At 39.2% G+C, this 19,289-nt stretch overlaps 2 protein-coding genes and 1 non-coding gene across 7 annotated transcripts; all 3 read right to left on the bottom strand.

Moving 5' to 3' along the window:
- Nucleotides 1-3,371: 3,371 nt before the first annotated feature.
- Nucleotides 3,372-4,126, bottom strand: LOC104596565 (uncharacterized). The gene is given in 1 exon segment (XM_010257796.2): nucleotides 3,372-4,126. A coding segment is annotated over 1 exon segment (558 nt). The 3' UTR covers nucleotides 3,372-3,568.
- Nucleotides 3,372-7,994, bottom strand: LOC104596566 (uncharacterized). Of its 5 annotated transcripts, none has more exons than XR_016080593.1 (4): nucleotides 6,260-7,992; nucleotides 5,620-6,181; nucleotides 4,227-4,475; nucleotides 3,372-4,129 (listed from the first exon to the last, which is right to left on the bottom strand). XR_016080593.1 is itself a non-coding variant. In XM_088895148.1 (3 exons), coding segments are annotated over exons 1-3 (753 nt in total). In that variant the 5' UTR covers nucleotides 6,261-7,994; the 3' UTR covers nucleotides 3,372-4,285. The 5 variants fall into 5 exon arrangements, 2 of the variants coding, with proteins under 2 accessions (XP_088751274.1, XP_010256100.1); XR_016080594.1 differs by having other exon boundaries at nucleotides 5,620-6,170; XR_016080595.1 differs by having other exon boundaries at nucleotides 4,227-4,503; nucleotides 6,260-7,982.
- LOC148804141 (U2 spliceosomal RNA) lies at nucleotides 4,758-4,954 on the bottom strand. The gene has a single exon (XR_016081498.1). It is a non-coding gene; the product is annotated as a U2 spliceosomal RNA (small nuclear RNA).
- Nucleotides 7,995-19,289: the final 11,295 nt, after the last annotated feature.

Here is a 19,289-nt window from a genome sequence, read left to right as displayed (position 1 = left end):
AAATTTTACATCAATCTTTGGGATGTAAGGTATGCAATGTATACAAATGAAACAAAAAGTACAAATTTTGTATCAAATAAAAATGTATTACAAATAATGAATGCACAAATGAATCTCATGCAAAATTTGTATCCGGATCAGAATTGCACCATAAACAAATACAGTCTAAAAGGCTAAAAGAGAAGGGAAAATGACTAATCAGTCCAGATCAGAATTTTTTAGCCCCATGATACAGGGCATGAATCCTGACCATGAATGTTATGGGTCCACGCGTAGGATCTCGTCACGGGTCGGTCCACCGGGAGAGACTCCTGTCTTCCCTTGCCCTTGCCCTTGCGTACAAACCCTATTGTGGCAATCGCGTGGGTGATTTGTCCAAGAGATCACCCGAACTCTCCTAATGGGTGATTTGTCCAAGAGACCACCCGAACTCTCCTCACTCTCTTTCTTGACTGCGAAAACTGAATGCTTTATTTCAATTCGTGGCTCCTTAAATAGGAGATTACAGAAGGAAATTCCTAATTAAACTCAAACTCCAACTTGAACTCAAACTCCTAATTACCTATTCCTAATGGTAACACAACTCTTACTTAAGATAAGATAAGGATAAGGATAAGATAAGATAAGGGATAAGGGATAAGGAATGGTGTAGCTGGCGGCGAATTGGCGGCAGAGCTGATGTGGTAAGATAAGTGTGGGCCCACCCTGATGAGCTGTCATGTGGGCCTCGCCCTACTGTTGCTGTCGGGCGGTGCGCGCGTCTCGCAGTGCTACTGCCGTGAGGTGCGTGCTGCTGTCGTGCAGTGCGTGCTGCTACCGTGCGGTACATGCGGCGTGCTGCCAGGTTGTTGTGCGACGCTGCCGGGCGGTGTATGCTACTGGGCGGCCCGTTGTGCGTACTGCTACCTATGACCGCACCGCAGTGCGCTACCCAGAGGTGTGTCCATAACAATGAAATTGATGCCAAATTTACCGACAGGATGTGGTTTATAGGGGGAGTACTACTAATAGACTATGAGGGGCTGTCATTCAGAATTCTCCATTAGGTTGGAGAATAGTTAACCCATAAGGGAATGGCTGACATGCCATTTATCTAATATGGCCATGGTAATGGTATATATCAAAGAAAAAAGGTCAGATATGAGATTAAATTTCTGGTTATTTTATTTTATGTATGTTTTGTTTCAGATAGAAGGGATAGTTTAGTCATTTTATATTCCTTTGGATTTTGGCTTAGGTAGTCTGGTGGTTACATTTCATGGTCATTGCGCAAGTAATCTAGTAGTCCCTTATTTAACTAGGTGTCGTTTGGTTAAGATTTTCAAAGAAACTAGCCTTTCTTAAGCAAGGCGCTTTGACTCCTGTAGACAAACATCTAGCAGACTGCAATGCAGAAGTCATTCGGTTGTCTCCAAACGGCAAACGTAAACGGAAACCTTCTGCGTGGGAGTAGGTTCCCCGATCACCGGAGTGAAGATGGATTTTAGTCATACCACTCGATAAGCTTCACCTTCATGGAGCTCAGCTCTTAAATCACAAAAGGACAGGAGCAGGAGGTGCGGCCCCATAAGCCCCCTGTTTTTGTATTCAAACTCCAGTTTTTAGTTGTTCTTTCGCAATTCGAGCTCTCTCTCTCTCTCTCTCAGGGTGACTTCCAATGCATGGCAGTGGCTTGCCTGAAAGCTGGACAATTGTGCTACTCGGGGTTCAGAAATGAATCAAATGTCGCAGCATCTGGTCCTTAAAACTTTCAACCTATGGTAATCAGTCGTCAGGCTACTCTCAGCCACACGGCTCAGGCTCAGAGCAACCGAGATTCATGACAACTGGACTATCGTGACCAGTGGAGTATTGGCGACACTACTAGATTCCATCAAATCCCTACTTTGTACTGGTTAATTCATGCACGTCATGACATGAACCCATTGGCATTCACTCTCGAAGACAAACAAAACAGTGCTCAACTGTTATGATGGGAAAGTTCTCTCCCTCCTTATTCCTGGCTCTCCTACTCTTCTTCTCAGGTCGGTTTCATTTTTTCATGCCTTTTTTTCTTCGGTTCCTTTTGATTGTTAAAATTATTGTGATCGTTTACCCATAAAAGAAAATACTCGATTGTGCAGCCGAGACGACGAGGATGGAGGTCGTTGATGCCAAGACATGCAAAATCGCGCTTCTTGGCTGCAATCTTAACTCTCTATGCAATCAACAGTGCTTTGCGAAATACAATGGCCGTGGAAGTTGCTACAGACCGCCGGGCACCTTCTTGAACGAATGTATGTGCTGGTATCCCTGTTGATGATTTCACCTTCATCATCCTCGTTGCCACTTTGTTGGTCTCTGGAAACCCCCTCCCTCCCTTTTCCCTCTCTCGTGTAGTTGGCCACATTAATAACTAGTTGGGGTTTGGGATCGTTAATTTTTTAGAGTTGTTATTGTTTAACCGACAATCCCAAGTTATATTCATTTCAGATTCTGTTCTAAATTTAGTTTTCTTTTTTTTTTTTTTAATTTTATGTTCTCTTCTTCCATAAGCATTTCAACAACCGAGACTAATAGCACAAAGGAAAATTTGAAAAAGGAAAACAGAAACGCAAGAAAAGATCCAAACAACAAACCCACCAACCATGATTCCAAAAAGCCCTAATTGAGGATCAGATAACCCATGAAGAAAAACAAAGTTAGCTACCAACGCCATATATAAATAGTAAACTAAATAAAAACCAAACAAATAACAGAAAATAGGAAACCCTGTATTCCTTGGCCCTATCCTCTTTCCTCCTGTTCTTCTACTGTTACTGTTCGTTCTGATAAGAATATGATGAGGTTTTTCTTGACTCCATATTTGGTTGTCCGTTTATGGCGATAGAACTCTCTCTCTCTCTCTCTCTCTCTCTCTCTCACACACACACACACACACTCAGAGAGTCTCAGGGGGTCACTTAATTATCTTTAAATGTCTTATCCTGCTGTTGTATCAAAAGAAAATGTCGTATCCTGTTTCAGCCGTGTCGAGCTCTAGTGATGATGCCGTCAATGGAGATCACTTAATTTTTTTAGTGCACTAAAGAAGAGCCTATTGGCTACTTCAACTATTTCCACTCTCCACGAGTTCTGTTTAGGGAATGTATGTGGTTGAGATAAGATGGAAAGAATTTGAGTTGGATCAGGATAGAGACACAGAGGTTATCTTTACAAAAAGTTAAATCTTTTTAAACTTTCGTTGTAATTCCGCTTTAAATAGTGAATGGAATCATCGAGCTTTCTCTGAAATCTTACAAGCTCATCACCCACCACTTTTAAATTTATATTTTATTTGGCAATATTACAAAGGAAAGCGGGACTGAAGCTCACCCCTTGAAGAAAAGAAGGAATAAAACCTACCAATTAACAAGCCACATGCAACATTCTCGAGTTGTAACAGCTAGACATACAATATACATTGCCGGAAGCAAATTTATACAGCTACTGAAACTGTACTCTGTCAACAATATTAAGTAATCCCAGTTAGACAGAAATCTGCAAAAGTCAAGTTCCACTCCCTAATCTCTGACCAATTTACAGGCTTTCAAAAGACAAAAGGAAACATCAAAATTGACTTTGAATCTAGAATGCTATCAGTGCACAAGAAACTGTAGATAACCAGGTCTCTGATCCTACCTTTGAGCAAACAATACTTCCTCAAAACACCTTCCTTGAGGAACCCAACTTTTTCTAAGACCCTCTGAGAGGCCTTATTATCTATATCAACCAAAGCTTGCAGTCTGACCAAGCCTGGCATGTCTTTGAACACACCAGACACCGCCATCTTCAAGGCTGCGGTGGCTATCCCTTTGCCCCAGTACTCAAAGGCCACAGCATAACCAATATCGGCTCTACAGTAGTCGTCGCCTGAAGCAGACTTGACAGAAATGAATCCAATGGAGCGGTCGTCCAAGTATATTGATCGACGCCAAGGGTGAGGGATGCAAACGTCCTTGATGTAGTTCAAAGACTCTTCTTTAGAGGTGAAGGTGTTCCATCTGATGAAACGGGTCACCTGATCATCACCAGCCTACCCCATGAAGTCGTCAAGGTCAGAAAGTCTAAATGGACGGAGAGTGATATTCGACAAATCTACATCCATGTTCTTGAAACAGCAGCAAACCAACGAAAACAGTATCAGAAACTGTAACCCAATACGTTTATGGTTATCGATTTAATGGTAAAGCTCAAGGTTGACATACCGACTGTTGGATTATGAGACTTTGAGGCGTAGATGTGTGGAAGCCTGTAGTTTAGCTGCTCATGTTTGGAGGATGAATCTTAGCAACTCTGGTATCTTATCAAATGTCAAACATTTGGTAAATGGAATTTGTTGAAGCTTCAAATCTGTGGGGAATCCATTGGACAAAAGTTTCAGCACAGTATTGGAATCAAGATATACCTGCATCTTCCTGAGTACAATTACCAGTAGCATCATCGTCGTCCTAATCCTGAGCAAGTGCCAATGACGAGGGGTATCTGTTCAGAGTATGGATAACGATAATGATTACACTGACAAAAGAAAAGAATTACACCTACTAAGGGGCCCAAAGAGGAGGCACGGGAGTAGGAGATTGGATAAATTAAAATAAGGAAACAGAGGCATAAGATAAGAATTGGGTGACAAAAGAAGAAGAGATAAGATTGAAACAAAGGAATTCTGACAGAACCAGAGTTAGAATAAAGGATGTATGTCTCTGCTTCGTAAACTAAATCCTTACAAACTTGGTTTAATGGAGTGCGCCAGGCCCGTGCAGTAGTGCAACGCATGGGCGACGCGCGAAAGCCCCAGCAGCAAGCTACTGTGGTGGGCTTTCCCCCAAGAAAAAATTATTTTAATATCATGTGAGCCTATGGCCCACGTATCAGATATTAAACTGATAAGAACAGATACTACACTTGATCTTAGCCAAAAGGCCGAGAAAGGTATGAATTATGAAGGGGTTATGGTTGTGTTTTTATGGTAGTCATTTGATATTCTGCTCTTTCTCTCAACCGATGTGGGACTAGACGTTGGGCCATGAGCCATTCAGTCCCAATTTAAATACATTGGACCCGTCTCCTCCATGAGGTTGAGGTCCAGACCGACCGGATCAATCTGGTTGAGTTGGTGGGTAGACTAAAATCGATCACATGATACATTCATCAAAATTCATGGGCTGGTTTTGAATGATCAACTCTCAAACTGGCTATGGCGTTGGGAGCACTGGGCTATGATCTCCCTGCCTGAGATTATCTAAATTCTAAGCTTGGTCGTTACTGATAGTCAAAACCTTCAATTTAAGGCCTACTTGATTGAAGATACTTTCTGTTACATGGGTCATCCTTTTCTCTTGAAATACATCAAAGATCAGCTGTTTAATTCTATTCCATAGAGGAATGCTAATACATGGTTGGAGTATGTAGCCAGATAATCTAGCTCGGATTTGTTACCACAAATCCCATGAAGAAAACACAGTTTTCATTCTCTAAACCAAGCAAGTTACGATTTCCCTGTAATTCATCAAAATTCAAATACATAGAAAACCCAAAGTTTCCTTCACATCACATCTGCAACCAAATAACTAATCAAATTCTGTAGAAAGAAGACTATACATCACCATATCTCGAGTGCTCCCCTTTTGAATTACATACTTCCTCAGGACACCCTCCTTCATGAACCCAACCTTCTCTAGGACTCTCTGCGAGCCCAGATTCTCGGTATCGACCAAAGCTTCAAGCCTCTCTAAATGCGGCCAATCTTTGAATATGGACAACACCACCATCTTCACAGCTTGTGTGGCGATCCCTCGTCCCCAATACTCGGAGGCCAGAACGTAACCAAGTTCACCTCGGCAGCTATCGTTGCCTGAGTACGGTTTGACTGAAATGGCACCAATTGGGCGGTTGTTCAAGCAAATACCTCTGAACCATGGATGAGGAATAACTGTGTCCTCGATATATTTCAAACCATCGTCTTTAGAGGCGTAAGTGCAACTGTCCCAACTGCAAAAACGAGTCACTCGATCGTCTGTGGCCCAAACCATGAAATCGTCCACGTCTGCGAGCTCTAATGGCCGGAGAGAGATCTCCGGTAACCCATCCTTCTCTTCTCCATGTGGTTTGCATAAAGCTCCCTCCATTTCTTTCCTTGCACTTGAATTTATCTGATCGAGCACTTGAGTTGATGAATATAGAAGAAATTAAAGCTTTGCTATATATAATGGATGAACAAAATGAATCATTAAACACTTACTTTCAAAATCGGCAGCTGGTAGACGAACCCAGTCAACTCCTTGAACTTACATCATGGTCGCCATTAAATTATTGTGCGTGATTTGTGAATGAAGGCATCCAGGACTTTCCTTTGTGCTGGGACTTGAAACAGTTTCAGACTTAGTTGGATTTATTTAACTATATAATATCTTTCGCTTTGGATGTAGGGACCACCGGACCAAATGAAAATATATGGGTGGCTTCAAATCAAATAATTCCACTAACCGCCTTAATTGACTCTTCTTTCGTGAAACAAGTAGCTCTGTTTGCCACCTGGCAAGTTCATGAGACTTTTATCTTTCATTTCATCTAGGCTTATTCTTGAAAAGATATATTATGAGAATGCTGTTAAAAACACCAACAACATGGAATGATTTATGAACTTTTGATTTTTCAAGTACAACAGTGTAAAATTTCCACTATAGACTTACGAGAAAAAAATCCATTTATTTATCAAGCATGTGAAGTTTTTGCGAACTTGAAATAAACCATCGAACCAGCGTGACTTTCAAGGACTAGAGCATGAATCTTTTTATTCCTCTTGGTGAATAGGGTAAATTTTTTAAGCTAATTGACTAATTATACATCATCTACTATTTGATTATTGTCTAACACTGCTATTTTTATTACGGTTAAAATATTGACGAAAAGGCTGAAATGTCTATTTTGCCCTTCAATTTTCTCTCCCATACCCCGCTTCTTCGGTCTTTGCTGCCTAAGTCCAGCCGCCCTATCTCTAATGCCAACACTGGTAAGAAGAGGTGGAGAGGGAGAAGAATAGGGAAAAGGGGGTAGAATAAAGAAACCCAGATATGAGATCTGAGAGATACTCAAATTTGAGATGAAATTGTATACATGGGGAGGTGGAGAGGGAGAACGAAGAGGGAAAGGGGTGGAGGAAGAAGATCACTGCTGCTGCTGCTAGAAGTTGCAGCTGCCTACAGCGGTGATTTTGATCGATAAGGGAAAACTGAAACGAATGTTAGAGAGAAAACTAAAATAAGGGCATCGTGGAGTGGTCAGAGAGAACCAGAGAGAGAAAACAAATGTTGGAGCTAAGAAACACAAAACCCAAATTTCTCAGTGAGTTCAGGGCCTTCAGGCCTTGCTTTCTTCCTCCTTTTCTCCATGTGTTCTGGATTCGAGAGCGAGGATACGGAGTGAAGGAGACCGTTGAAGCTAGTTCTGAAAACTAAGAAGAGAGAGAGAGAGAGAGAGAGAGAGACTACTGCTTTGCTTCTAATTCCGACCTCTGTAGTTTCGACGACTCCCCTATGGCACCAGGGAAGAGAACGAGAGGGAGAGTGAAGAGAGGGAAAGGTCATAACTGCAATTCCTCTATAACATCTGACCTCTGCAGTTCCAACAGTTCCTTTTTCTAACCTTTATGGTTCCAATGGCTCCCCTATGGCACCGGAGAAGAGAACGATAAGGAGAGGGAAGAACCTGCTTTTTTGAGCAACTCGAAGAACCAACAATAGAAACCTAGTGTGTCTATTATCTCCTCTGAACTCCAACCCGCTTTTCTAAGCTTCTCCTTCGGAAAACTAGAGTCATGCAAGCTCGGCCATTATTAGAGAGAGTACCCAGAAGAAGCAAGTTGCGATAAAGCTACAACCTCACTCGCAACTTGCAACGAAGCTACGATCTGTTAGAAGAAGCAAGTTGCGATAAAGCTACAACCTCACTAGTAAGCTACGATCTGTTAATCTGTAAATGCCACGTCAGCCTATTTTGGCACCTTAAAATAATTGCCTATACATATTTGGTTATTTAATGAAGAAAGATAATTCTTTCCTTTCGTCAATCTTGTGTTTCTAAGTTCGCTAAGCCCTTTGGAAAATCCTGTTTCTTGCGGATTCTCAATTTTGGTTCTCTTTTGCTTCCATTCCTATCTTTTTTGGCTCTGGTCCTTTATTACTCCTTGTTTTACTCTTTTCTTCATATCAGCAAGAATAGCCATGAATAGAAATGGAAACACTATGTTCTCTCTTGGTAATAAGATCTCCTCTTCCGGTGATCAGAATTCAATTTTGGCTCTGGTCCTGGCACAGTTTTTGTTTCTTGCCTCCTTAATGGAGACAACTATATGACTTGGCGTAAGGCAATGACTACTGCTCTCAGCGCCAAGAACAAGATTGGCTTTGTGAATGGGATGATTCAGAAGCCAGATCTAGCAAATCAGGCAGCGTTCCTCGCCTGATCGAAATGTAACTCCATGGTGATGTCATGGATTTTCAATTCTTTAGCCAAAGATCTCCATGAGAGTGTAACTTATGCTGAAAACACTCAAGAAAGGTGGAAAGATTTGGAAGAAAGATTCTCACAAGGAAATAATCCAAGAATCTTTCACCTCAAGAGAGAACTCATGCTGCTCAAGCAAGAAAATCTCCCTATCTTTGTTCACTTCTCGAAACTCAAGGGAATTTGGGATGAGTTGTCAGCTTATACAGCTGGACCATCATGTACATGCGGGTTGTGTACTTGTGAAATCCAGAAAAGTTTCGTTGTAGAACGAGAAAGAGACAAGGTGTATCAGTTTCTGCTAGGTCTAAATAAAAAGTTTAACAACATTAGATCGAGCATCTTGAGCATGGATCCTCTACCAAGAATAAGTAGAGTATGCTCTTGTGTCACAGGAAGAAAGACATCAATCTTTAATTACTTAGCATGGTCCAAACACAGAGGCTGTTGCCTTTCATGTGGCAGGCCCAAAATTCAGTCCAAAAGGAGGAAAAGAAAAGTCCAAGATTCGTTGTGATCATTGTAAGAAATAGGGTCACAACAAGGACCATTGTTTTGAATTGTTCGGGTATCCACCAAATTGGGAAACTCGATCAAAATCCACATCCAATGACAACATTGGGAATCAAGAAAAGCCTGTTGTCGGCACGAACTCTGTCCAAGGAACAATATCAACAGTTGTTAAGCACCATCAGCGGTCTGTCTGATCTTTTGGATAAAGATAAACATAGCTTCCCAGCCAACTTTGCAGGTAAAATCACTACCTCTTCTTGGCTTTTGGATAGTGGGGCCTCAGATCATATGGTTCCCGATTCAGTTGCCAAATGGAACACTATTACAAGTTCAGTCACAAAGTGGCATAGCGTTAACTTCAAATCTGGTATTAAAGGACGTGTTATTCATTCCAAGATTTCAATGCAATCTTATATCTGTTGGTAAACTTACCAAAGATTTGAATTGTGATGTGTTGTTCTTTCCCACTTTTTGTGCCCTTCAAGACCTGACATCCAAGAAGCTAATTGGTGTGGACCTGATGTGTGATGGGCTGTATCATTTCGCTTCCTTTGCACCGTCTTTCTCTCTACACAATACCCATGCACATGACTCACACATATGGCACTCGAGGTTGGGACATGCTTCTAATGAGAAACTTGCTTTGATTCTGAAACTGCATATTACTGTACCAAATGATGGCTGTTGTGACATATGCTTTCGAGCAAAAAAACACGTTTTTCTTTTCCAATTAGTTATACTATGTCTGATGCCCAATTTTCTCTCATACACTGTGATATTTGGGGGAGCTATCACACTCCGTCTCATTCTGGAGCCCATTATTTCTTGACAATTGTTGATGATCGTACTCTCGATCTACATGGGTATATTTGTTACGATACAAGTCAGACGCTTGTTCCTTTCTTGTAACGTTTTGTGAAATGGTGAAAACTCAATTCAATGCTCAAGTTAAGTGTATCCATTCGGATAATGGACCTGAATTTCTCTTTGGACCTTTTCAAGATTACTTAAAAACACATGGAATCTTACACCAAACATCTTGCATAGACACTCTTCAACAGAATGGGGTCGTTGAGCGTAAGCACCGACACTTACTTGAGATAGCAAGGGCCTTACGGTTCCAAGCGCACCTTCCAATCGAGTTCTGGGGAGAATGCATTCTGACAGCAACTTACATTATTAATCACTTGCCTACTCCAATATTGCTGGAAAATCACCGTGTGAACTCCTTTTCAACAAGCCTTCTTCATATAATCATTTCAAAACATTTGGGTTTCTCTGCTATGCAAGTACATCCCGACGTGGGCGCGATAAATTTGATGCTCGTGCCACCAAGTGTGTGTTTGTTCGGTATCCTAATGGTCAAAATGGATGCAGATTATATGACTTGGAAACCAAGCGAATAATTATGTCCAGGGACGTAATTTTCTTTGAACACAAATTTCCTTTTGCTGATGAGAACATGTCTTTGGACCCATCTCCACCTCCAACCATGCCTTTACCGACAATCGATGATGTTGTGGCTGATACCGTTCCTAGCCGAACACCTAGAACTGAACTACTTTGTGACAGCCCACAATCCCTTATTATTTCAAATTTGCCCGAACACACTAGTGACAGGGACTTAGTCATTTGACCGACTTTTGAACCTGCGGTGCCTAGTCCTCCAACCTCACATAACCATCGCCCACTTCAATCCAATAGACCTCCTCCACATCTGGCTGACTATATTTTCCCAACACTTCAGTCATAGACAAACTCATACAGCACCCACCACCCAATCTCCAAGTTTTTAACCATGAGTTCAATCCCACATACACAACCTGAACCTTCTTGTTATGATGAAGCCAACAAACATGACTGTTGGAAGCAAGCTATGTCAGCTGAACTAGTAGCTCTTGACCGCACCCATACCTGGACATTTACTGACCTGCCATTGGGAAAGACTCCCATTGGTTGCCGCTAGGTCTACAAAGTCAAGTACAAGTATGATGGAATTGTTGACCGTTACAAAGCCCGCTTGGTAGAAAAAGGCCATAGACAAACTAAATGCATCAACTATACAGAGACATATGCCCCAGTTGCTAAGTTAGTAACAGTACACTGCCTCTTAGCCCTCGTTGCAGCCCGAAATTGGGAATTACATCAGATGGATGTGGACAATGCATTCTTGCATGGTACTCTCCATGAAAAAATCTACATGGTGCCCCCACCAGGACTCTTGCTTCCTATGGATCAACGAGTGTGTCGCTTGAACAATTCCATTTATGGCCTCAAGCAAGCCTCACGTAATTGGTTTGAAACTCTAGCTCAGGCTCTTCGCCAACAGGGCTTCTAGCAATCAATTGTTGGTAATACTCTCTTTACTTTAGTCCAATCAGGCAGCATTCCTGTGGTACTTGCATATGTTGATGATTTGGTGATTTTCGGAAATGACCCAACCCGCATTTATGCTCTTAAGGACTACCTACGACAATGTTTTCCAATCAAGGATCTTGGTGCCCTTCGATATTTTCTTGGCATTGAGATTTCTCGGTCCTCCTCCGACATTTTTCTCAATGAAAGGAAATACACCCTTGACATCCTTCAGGATGCAGGCATGTTAGGATGCAAATCCAATATGTTTCCCATTGCACAACATCATTTGGGACCTGAATCTCGTGAGCCAATTGCTCAACCCAATCAGTAAAGACGACTTGTGGGTCATCTCCTTTATCTCACTATTATGAGACCAGAACTCACATATTCAGTTCACATCCTAAGTCAATTTATGAGTGATCCTAAACAACAACATTTGGATACTTCAATGCATGTCCTCCGATACTTAAAGGATACACCTGAGCAAGGTATACTTCTCCTAGCTGATTGTGATCTCCAATTGCAAGCTTATTGTGACTCGGATTGGGCTAGTTGCCCAACCACTCGGAAATCCATCACTAGCTATCTCACAACTCTAGGACAATCTCCTTTGTCATGGAAGAGCAAGAAGCAAACAATAGTGGCCTGCTCTTCTGCTGAAGCAGAATACCGTGCAATGGTAGCTGCCACCAGCGAACTATTATGGTTGAAGCAAGTTTTCTCTGATTTTGGTCTCTCTCATCCACAACCGATGTAGTAATATTGTGACAACAAGGCAGCACTCCACATCGCTGCTAATCCAGTATTCCATGAGCGCACCAAACACATTGAAATAGATTGCTACTTCATACGAGAGCACCTTCAGTCCAAAACTATAATCACTGCTCATCTACTACCTACATCAGCTCAACCTGCAAATATCTTTACTAAAGCAATTGGTCGAGATAGATTTGCATCTCTATTACCCAAGTTGAGCATTTTTAATCCTCATGCTCCAACTTGAGGGGGGTATTAGAGAGAGTACCCAGAAGAAGCAACTTGCGATAAAGCTACATCCTCACTAGTAAGTTGCAATAAAGCAATTTGCAATGAAGCTACAATCCATTAATCTATAACAGATTCAGTTACGGTTGTTTTCTTTGTAAATGCCACGCCAGCCTGTTTTGGCACCTTGTAATAATTGCATATACATATTTGGTTACTTTAATGAAGAAAGACAATTCTTTCCTTTCATCAAACATGTGTCTCTGAGTTTTACAACCATTAAGTCAAACCCAGTCCCTATTATGCCTAAAGAAGTTTGCAGAGATAGCTAAGAAGTACTTGTTTGATCATGGAGGATAGCCGATGTGTTGTTGAATCTTGAGTTTGCTCTTCAACTACAAGAAAATCCCAATGATGTGAAACCAAAGAAGGATGAAGAAAAAGAGTCACAGTTGGATAGCCATGAAACTAATATAAGTATTTATCAAACCACCCTAGGTCGTGGAGATGAAAGCGATGTCAACAAGTATTTATCAAGCCCTTTCACCATAGAACCTGGCCAAAGGCAGAGGGGTCTGTGATGACACAAGGGAGAGAGAACAAAAGGGGAAGAAGGAAAGAGAGAGAGAGAGAGGTCAGAGGTAGAGGGGGTTATCGCCGTCACTAGTTAAGGACCAAGCCAACTCGATTTGTTGCTGCTGAAAGGAAGCAGATAGTGGAGGAGGAGGAGGAGGGGGAGAGGAAAGAAGCGTAAAAAATTATATGTCACAAGGTGTTACGTGTATCCGGATTTTGATGGAATATTAACAGATGCTAACGATTAGAATAAGGGTAGAGCTAGTCAATTGTCAGAAACAATAGGAGTAACATTAGACAATAGTCAAAAATAAGGGTATATACTTAGTCAATTAGCTAAACCATAAGGGCAGTTTAAGAAATTTACCCTTCTGAATATAATAGTCAAGTTGCATATTAAGCTATGTGTCTTGCTCATATTCAGCCATTTTGCTCTCGTTCTTCAATTTTTTTCTTGTATCCTTTCCTTACATGGATATCCTTAATTTCTATTTGTCTATTAGAAGAATAGGAAAACTTGAACATCTTCCCCTTCTATTTTTCTGATTTTAGGCGTTTTAGCAGTTCCCGACTAGCTAGTGACTCAGATGCCTAGCTAAATAATCCCTACCTGGAATATGGCTTGGATGCCTAGCTGAATGGTTCCTACCTGGAAGGTGGCTTGGAAGCCTAGCTAAATGGTGACGAGTTAGAGAGGTGGCTTTGATGCCTAGAAAAATGTTGACGAGCTGGAGAGGTGGCTCTGATGCCTAACTGAATGGTGACGAGCTAGAGAGGTGACTCTGATGCCTAAGTGAATGGTGACAAGTTAGAGATGTGACTCTGATGCCTATATGTATGGTGATGAGCTGGAGAGGTGGCTCTGATGCAACCTACAAGGAAACAATGTCAGACTACCCAGGTTGCTTTACCCTGGGTGGGCACTCAAATGTTTAAGTTAGGGAATACGAAGATTTTGTGAGAGAGATGAAAGTAAGAGAGCTAGAGAGCTGCGAGAACTAAATTGCGCATGTACCCTCTGAGGTTGGAGGTAAGGCCTTTATATAGGCATTGTTTGGCGTGGGCATCACGCAACGCGTCCGGGATCTCCAGAAGACGTACCTAACTGATCCAAAGTCCTTGGAGGTAGTCGTGCACGTAGGCCAATCTTTGCGCCTTACTCAGTTTCCTCCAAAACATTGGGTGTGAGAACTGACTTCCAAGAGACCTGGGAGTGATGGGATGCATGCAGAATTCGTCGGCGATCACATCCCGCAGGTTGCCACCTGGACCTCAATTAGGTCGACAAACCCTCGAGGGAGGTCGTTCCTCACGTCGAGGTCGCTTCGGCCGGTACTGACGAGATACCACAGGTCGGCCCTAGACGAGGTGTTGCTAGCTGCCCTAAGTTGTGGATGAGGTCGCCAGCTAGGTTTCCACCTGGTCGATGGAGGAGGCAGGTCGCAATGTTGGCGGCAGAGGCAGGACGTCAGTTAGGCAGTGGAGGCAGGTCGCCAGGTCGGCGGAGAAGGCAGGTCGCCAGGTTGGCGGCGGAGGCAGGTCACCAGGTTGGCAAAAGAGGCAGCTTGCCAAGTCGGTGCCAAAGGCAAGTCAGCAGGTCGGCGGCAAGGGCAGGTCGCCAGGTCAACGACAGAGACAAGTCACCAGGTCACCAAGTCGCCAGTTGGGACTCCATCATTTTGGTTAAGGCAAGTTGTCACCTAGGTGGTTTTGAGGTGTCACCCAGTTGTTCCAAAATGCCATGTATCATGATGTCAGTGGAAGGCCAAATCTGCCCTCATCACTTTCCATCTTGTTTTAGAAAAATTTAATGTTAATTGTTAGCTTTCAAATCCATTTTTACTTTGTTATGTAGCAACACCTAGTGACCAAAAGGTAGAATACCAGGTGAGGCACACCTCATGGACGCGTCTATTAGATTCAATAATTGGACTTACTGCAGAAGTTAAAGAAATGGAGGAAAGAAATCATCAACCCGCAACAACAAAACAGGAAAGTATTGGGAGACACACCTCATTGAAGCTCTATTAGATTCAGCATGTAGAGAGTTAGTACAAAAGTTAAAGAAATGAAAGAAAGTACTCATGAAACTGTAGCAAGCAAAACAAAATCAAAATGCCAATTGCCAAATAAGAGAAATGTGCTTTTTTGTAGGGTGAGATTCTATATCAAACTTAGAAAAATAGAAAGATTTAATTTCTCAAAACCAAGAAAGAACTTTTCAAACTAAATAAAGTTGATGCAGGAAAGAGAAGTTTTCAAGGCATTCCACCATAAATGGGTAGAACTCTGGTATATCCGTACATGATACAGGTCTTGTGAAAGCATTTTTCTCGTCTTCACCCCATTTTTGAAGTATGTTCTTCTCGATACTGAATAGTTGTAATAGCCCAAGGCCAATGGACCATCCAAACCATTCCCTGGCTGTATTTGGTTTGAAGGAAAGGGTAGGAAAATCTTTACAAATCTTATGTAGGTTTCTCTGTCTTTCCCCACCGTTTCCTTCAAACCAAACATAGCCTAAATCGAAAACAACACTTCTTTTCTCGAAAAATAAAGAATTTAAAGCAAATGGGATGCACCTGCCTAAATGAATATGGCCGTTTTGTTGGCAATGCAATATTTAGGTCTGTTTACAGTTTGTTTAATAGTAAAAAAGAAAGCATTGTTGAGCTAGTTTACCTGAAAGTTTTTGGCTAATGGTGAGTAATCGCACCTACATCTATATAATAATTAAATAATTAATGTTTTCTGCATTCAAATCCCTGTAGTCCCTTCCAGTTCTAGAAATCTTATTCCCTGCAATCCATTCCCCAGTTCAGTTGAATAGGCAAAATGAAATGAGTTTTGCAAGGTTTGAAAAAAAAAAAAAAAAAAAAAAAAAAACAAGAACAAGGTAAGAAAAAAAATCTCATCAGTATCATTTTGTTGCTAAAATCTAAACTTTCACATTCATATAAACTCTCAGAAAAAAATAAATAAATAAAGAATTGTCTTCTTAAACTGACCTTTAAATTCTAAAATATCTTAAACACCTTGTATTAAGCTTTCTGTCAATCTCGGTTTCGTTTGTCTCAAAAAATGTGAAAGAGGTATATTGAATCGGCCTATCATAAGAGGGAAAGTATTTATTGGACGGACCAGTCCAATAAATTGGACCAGTCCAGACTTATGCTCTAAAGTATTTATTGGATTGGATTGGACCGGCATGGTCCGTCCATAATAAATTTATATTGGATTGGGTTGGACCGGCATGGTCCGCCCATAATGACTTTATATTGGATTGGGTTAGATTGAGCCACTATCTGGTCCATTAATAGAAGATAAGAATATAGGTGTCAATCGACCAGGTTTGGATTAAAACCAATGGATTGGACGGTCCAGACACTGAATTGGACCTGTCTAAAATAGTCCAAAATATTCATTAGATTGGATTGGACACCTAGTCCATTTGTAATAGATTCACATAGAACAGGATCGGATTTGACCAAATCCAGTCCAATTGACACCCCTACAGTCATTGCTTTACAAACTTGGGCTTTCTGGCCATTTCTTTTGGACAGAAGGTACCCACTCATTTAATTTTGATTTATCTGCATTTAAAGCATTTGTACTCCAACATGTCAATGAACGAAATTTTGGCCTTGAGCCAATCTATATATCTATACATATATATTAAAATTGACCTGTCCAGGACACCATGCCTCTCCTTGCTTCAAACCCCTTCATAATTTTCTATTTTTTTGAATTTTTTATTTTTTTAATTCCACATAATTACCCATTAAACCAATAAGTAAATCACATATGCTTAACTATTTCTAACAACCATAAAGAAGAAAGATTTGCTTTTCTAATGTTTAGCCAAGCGGTACCACTTTCCCCCACTTCCTCCTAAATTGTCTCTAATTCCTATTTATCTCCTAAATTATCTCCAACTCCTATTTATCTCTTAAATTATCTCTAATGTAGAAGATAGATTCTCTCCTAAACTATCTCTAATTCCGATTTATCCTCTCCCCCACTTTTTATCTATATCTATCTAAAGAAAGATTCAATAAAAGAATTCAGAACTATTTAAAAGTTATAACGAAATTATATACTAACTTTAAAATATTTATTCAAAACACAAAAAATTAATAGATTTAATAATATTCATATTATTAACAATTCAATATTTTTATGAAATTCATCATGAAATTATGTAGTAACAATATAAATTATAATTTTACAAATTATTCAATTTAAATGCTATTCAAATAATAAAAAATTAACATTAAAAATAAAATACTATTTAAATATTTCAATAACTAAAAATATTAAAAAAAAAAACATTAAAAATAGCTAAATAATATAAAAAAATTTAATATTACATAATAATATTAAAATAAATAAAATTAAAATAATGAAAATATTTAAATATTTTAGATATTATTTAAATATTCAAATAAAAAAATATTTAACATGACAAAATTTCAAATAGTTAAAATAACGAAATTATGTAATAAATTTATAAAAAATTCTTAAAAGTAAAAAATCAATTATAATAGAATTCATAATATTCATATTAATAATAATTCAATATTTTACAAAATTATTAAAAAAATTACGTAATAATAGTATAATTATAATGTTATGGATTATTAAATTCAATAAATAATTAATATTTTAAGAATTTAAATAACAATATTATTTCAATAACTCGATAATATTGTAAATAACTAATTTCACTTATATCAATTAATAATTATAGAAAATAACTATCAACAAAATTATATTTATTAGTAATAATTTTACAATAATAATGTATATTCATTATATATTTATATATACTATAATAAATATTTATTTTATTTTCAGTAATTATTATTGTTTCTTATAAATGTGCTTTCAATAATTATTTATAAATGTATTTTTATTTTTGTTATTTAATAGAAAATTATCAATAATTATTGGAGACTAAACAACTACTCTTTAACTTTTAAAATTTAATTTGTCATATTTATTGTATTTTTGTTATTAATTTATTTTTAGTAATTATATATTTCTTATAATTTATAGATTAATAATTATTAGAGATTAAACTATAATTTAAGATTGCACTATTTATTGAGTAATTTAGTATATCTTTAGTATTTGGTATATTTTCAGTATTTATTGTATTTTTATTATATATCTATTATATTTTCATTATAAATTTATTTTCAATGATTGTGTACGTTTGGTATAAATACTCAATAATTGTTGGAGATTAAACTATTGTTATTTATTAGAGATTAGACTATAAATTTAGTTGAAATTAGGAGTGTTCAAAGATTGGTTCAGTTCAGTTGCAGGCTGTTTCGCCAACTAAATCGATCTGGTCAAGTCGGCAGTTTGTCACTGGAAACCAATTGACCATTAGCAAAAACCCACCAGCTCGGGTTGTATCGATTTGGGTTTATTTTTTGTTTAATTTGTTTGTTCAAAAGATTTAAACTTAAAAATTAACTTTATATTTCATAAATTACAATGATGTTATTAAAAAATAAATTACAAAAATTAAATCTATGGTATAAAATATTTTAGACTAGAAAATATGGGAATTTTCCTACTTTTCCGTATTAACAAATTAAAATTAAAATATAAAATATTAATATATATTTATTAAACCAAAGCCGATCTGAAATACTAGAAAATCGACCAACTCGGGTTGAGTTTGATCGAATTGTTTATTAAAAATTTAAAATATAAAACAATTATATACGCTTATGTATTTCTATTGTTTAACTTATGCTTAACAAAGTATGGGTCCCCGTCACCAGGCCTCTCCTTGCTCTATTATCCCCACCCTGCATTCTCTTTGGCTTTCTCTCCTCTCCCCTTCCCACCACTCCTTGCTCCATTAAGCCATGTCACCCAACTACCAAAAAATATTGATATAATCTCTCTCCTAAGATATCTCATTTACATCAATAGAAAAGTATCATGTTTCCCCACTCCCTAATTAATTCCTAAAATGCATCCCCCTAATCTATATCCACTCTCCCTCATTTAAAATATTCATATTAATTAATAAATAGTTAAATTTGGTTAATATTTAATCCCACCTGATGAAGGGGAATTAGGCCCGACCTCGCAATCACCCGACACGTGGCAGAAGCAAACAACTCGGGACAGCGGAGCGCCCAAAACGAGCACCAAAAGTAACGAAGTCCAAACTCACTAACCGAGCCCGAACTCCAGACCGCTCTACTAGGAGCCCGAGCTCCCTACTGGGAGTCCGAGCTCCCTATTAAGAGCGAGCTCCCTATTAAGAGTCCGAGCTCCCTATTGGCAGTCCGAGCTCCCTATTAAGA

This window comes from Nelumbo nucifera, chromosome 1 (assembly GCF_055504915.1).
Source record: "Nelumbo nucifera cultivar China Antique chromosome 1, China Antique-T2T, whole genome shotgun sequence".
NCBI classification, from domain to species: Eukaryota; Viridiplantae; Streptophyta; class Magnoliopsida; order Proteales; family Nelumbonaceae; genus Nelumbo; species Nelumbo nucifera.
This window is presented reverse-complemented; position numbering and strand designations above follow the sequence as displayed.

Bases quoted from the DNA above. Each gene is read 5' to 3' on its own strand.
- LOC104596566 (XM_088895148.1), bottom strand. The intron at 4,476-5,619 runs GTATAGTCTTCT...GCACTTGCTCAG, and splicing joins AGCACTCGAGATATGGTGAT to GATTAGGACGACGATGATGC.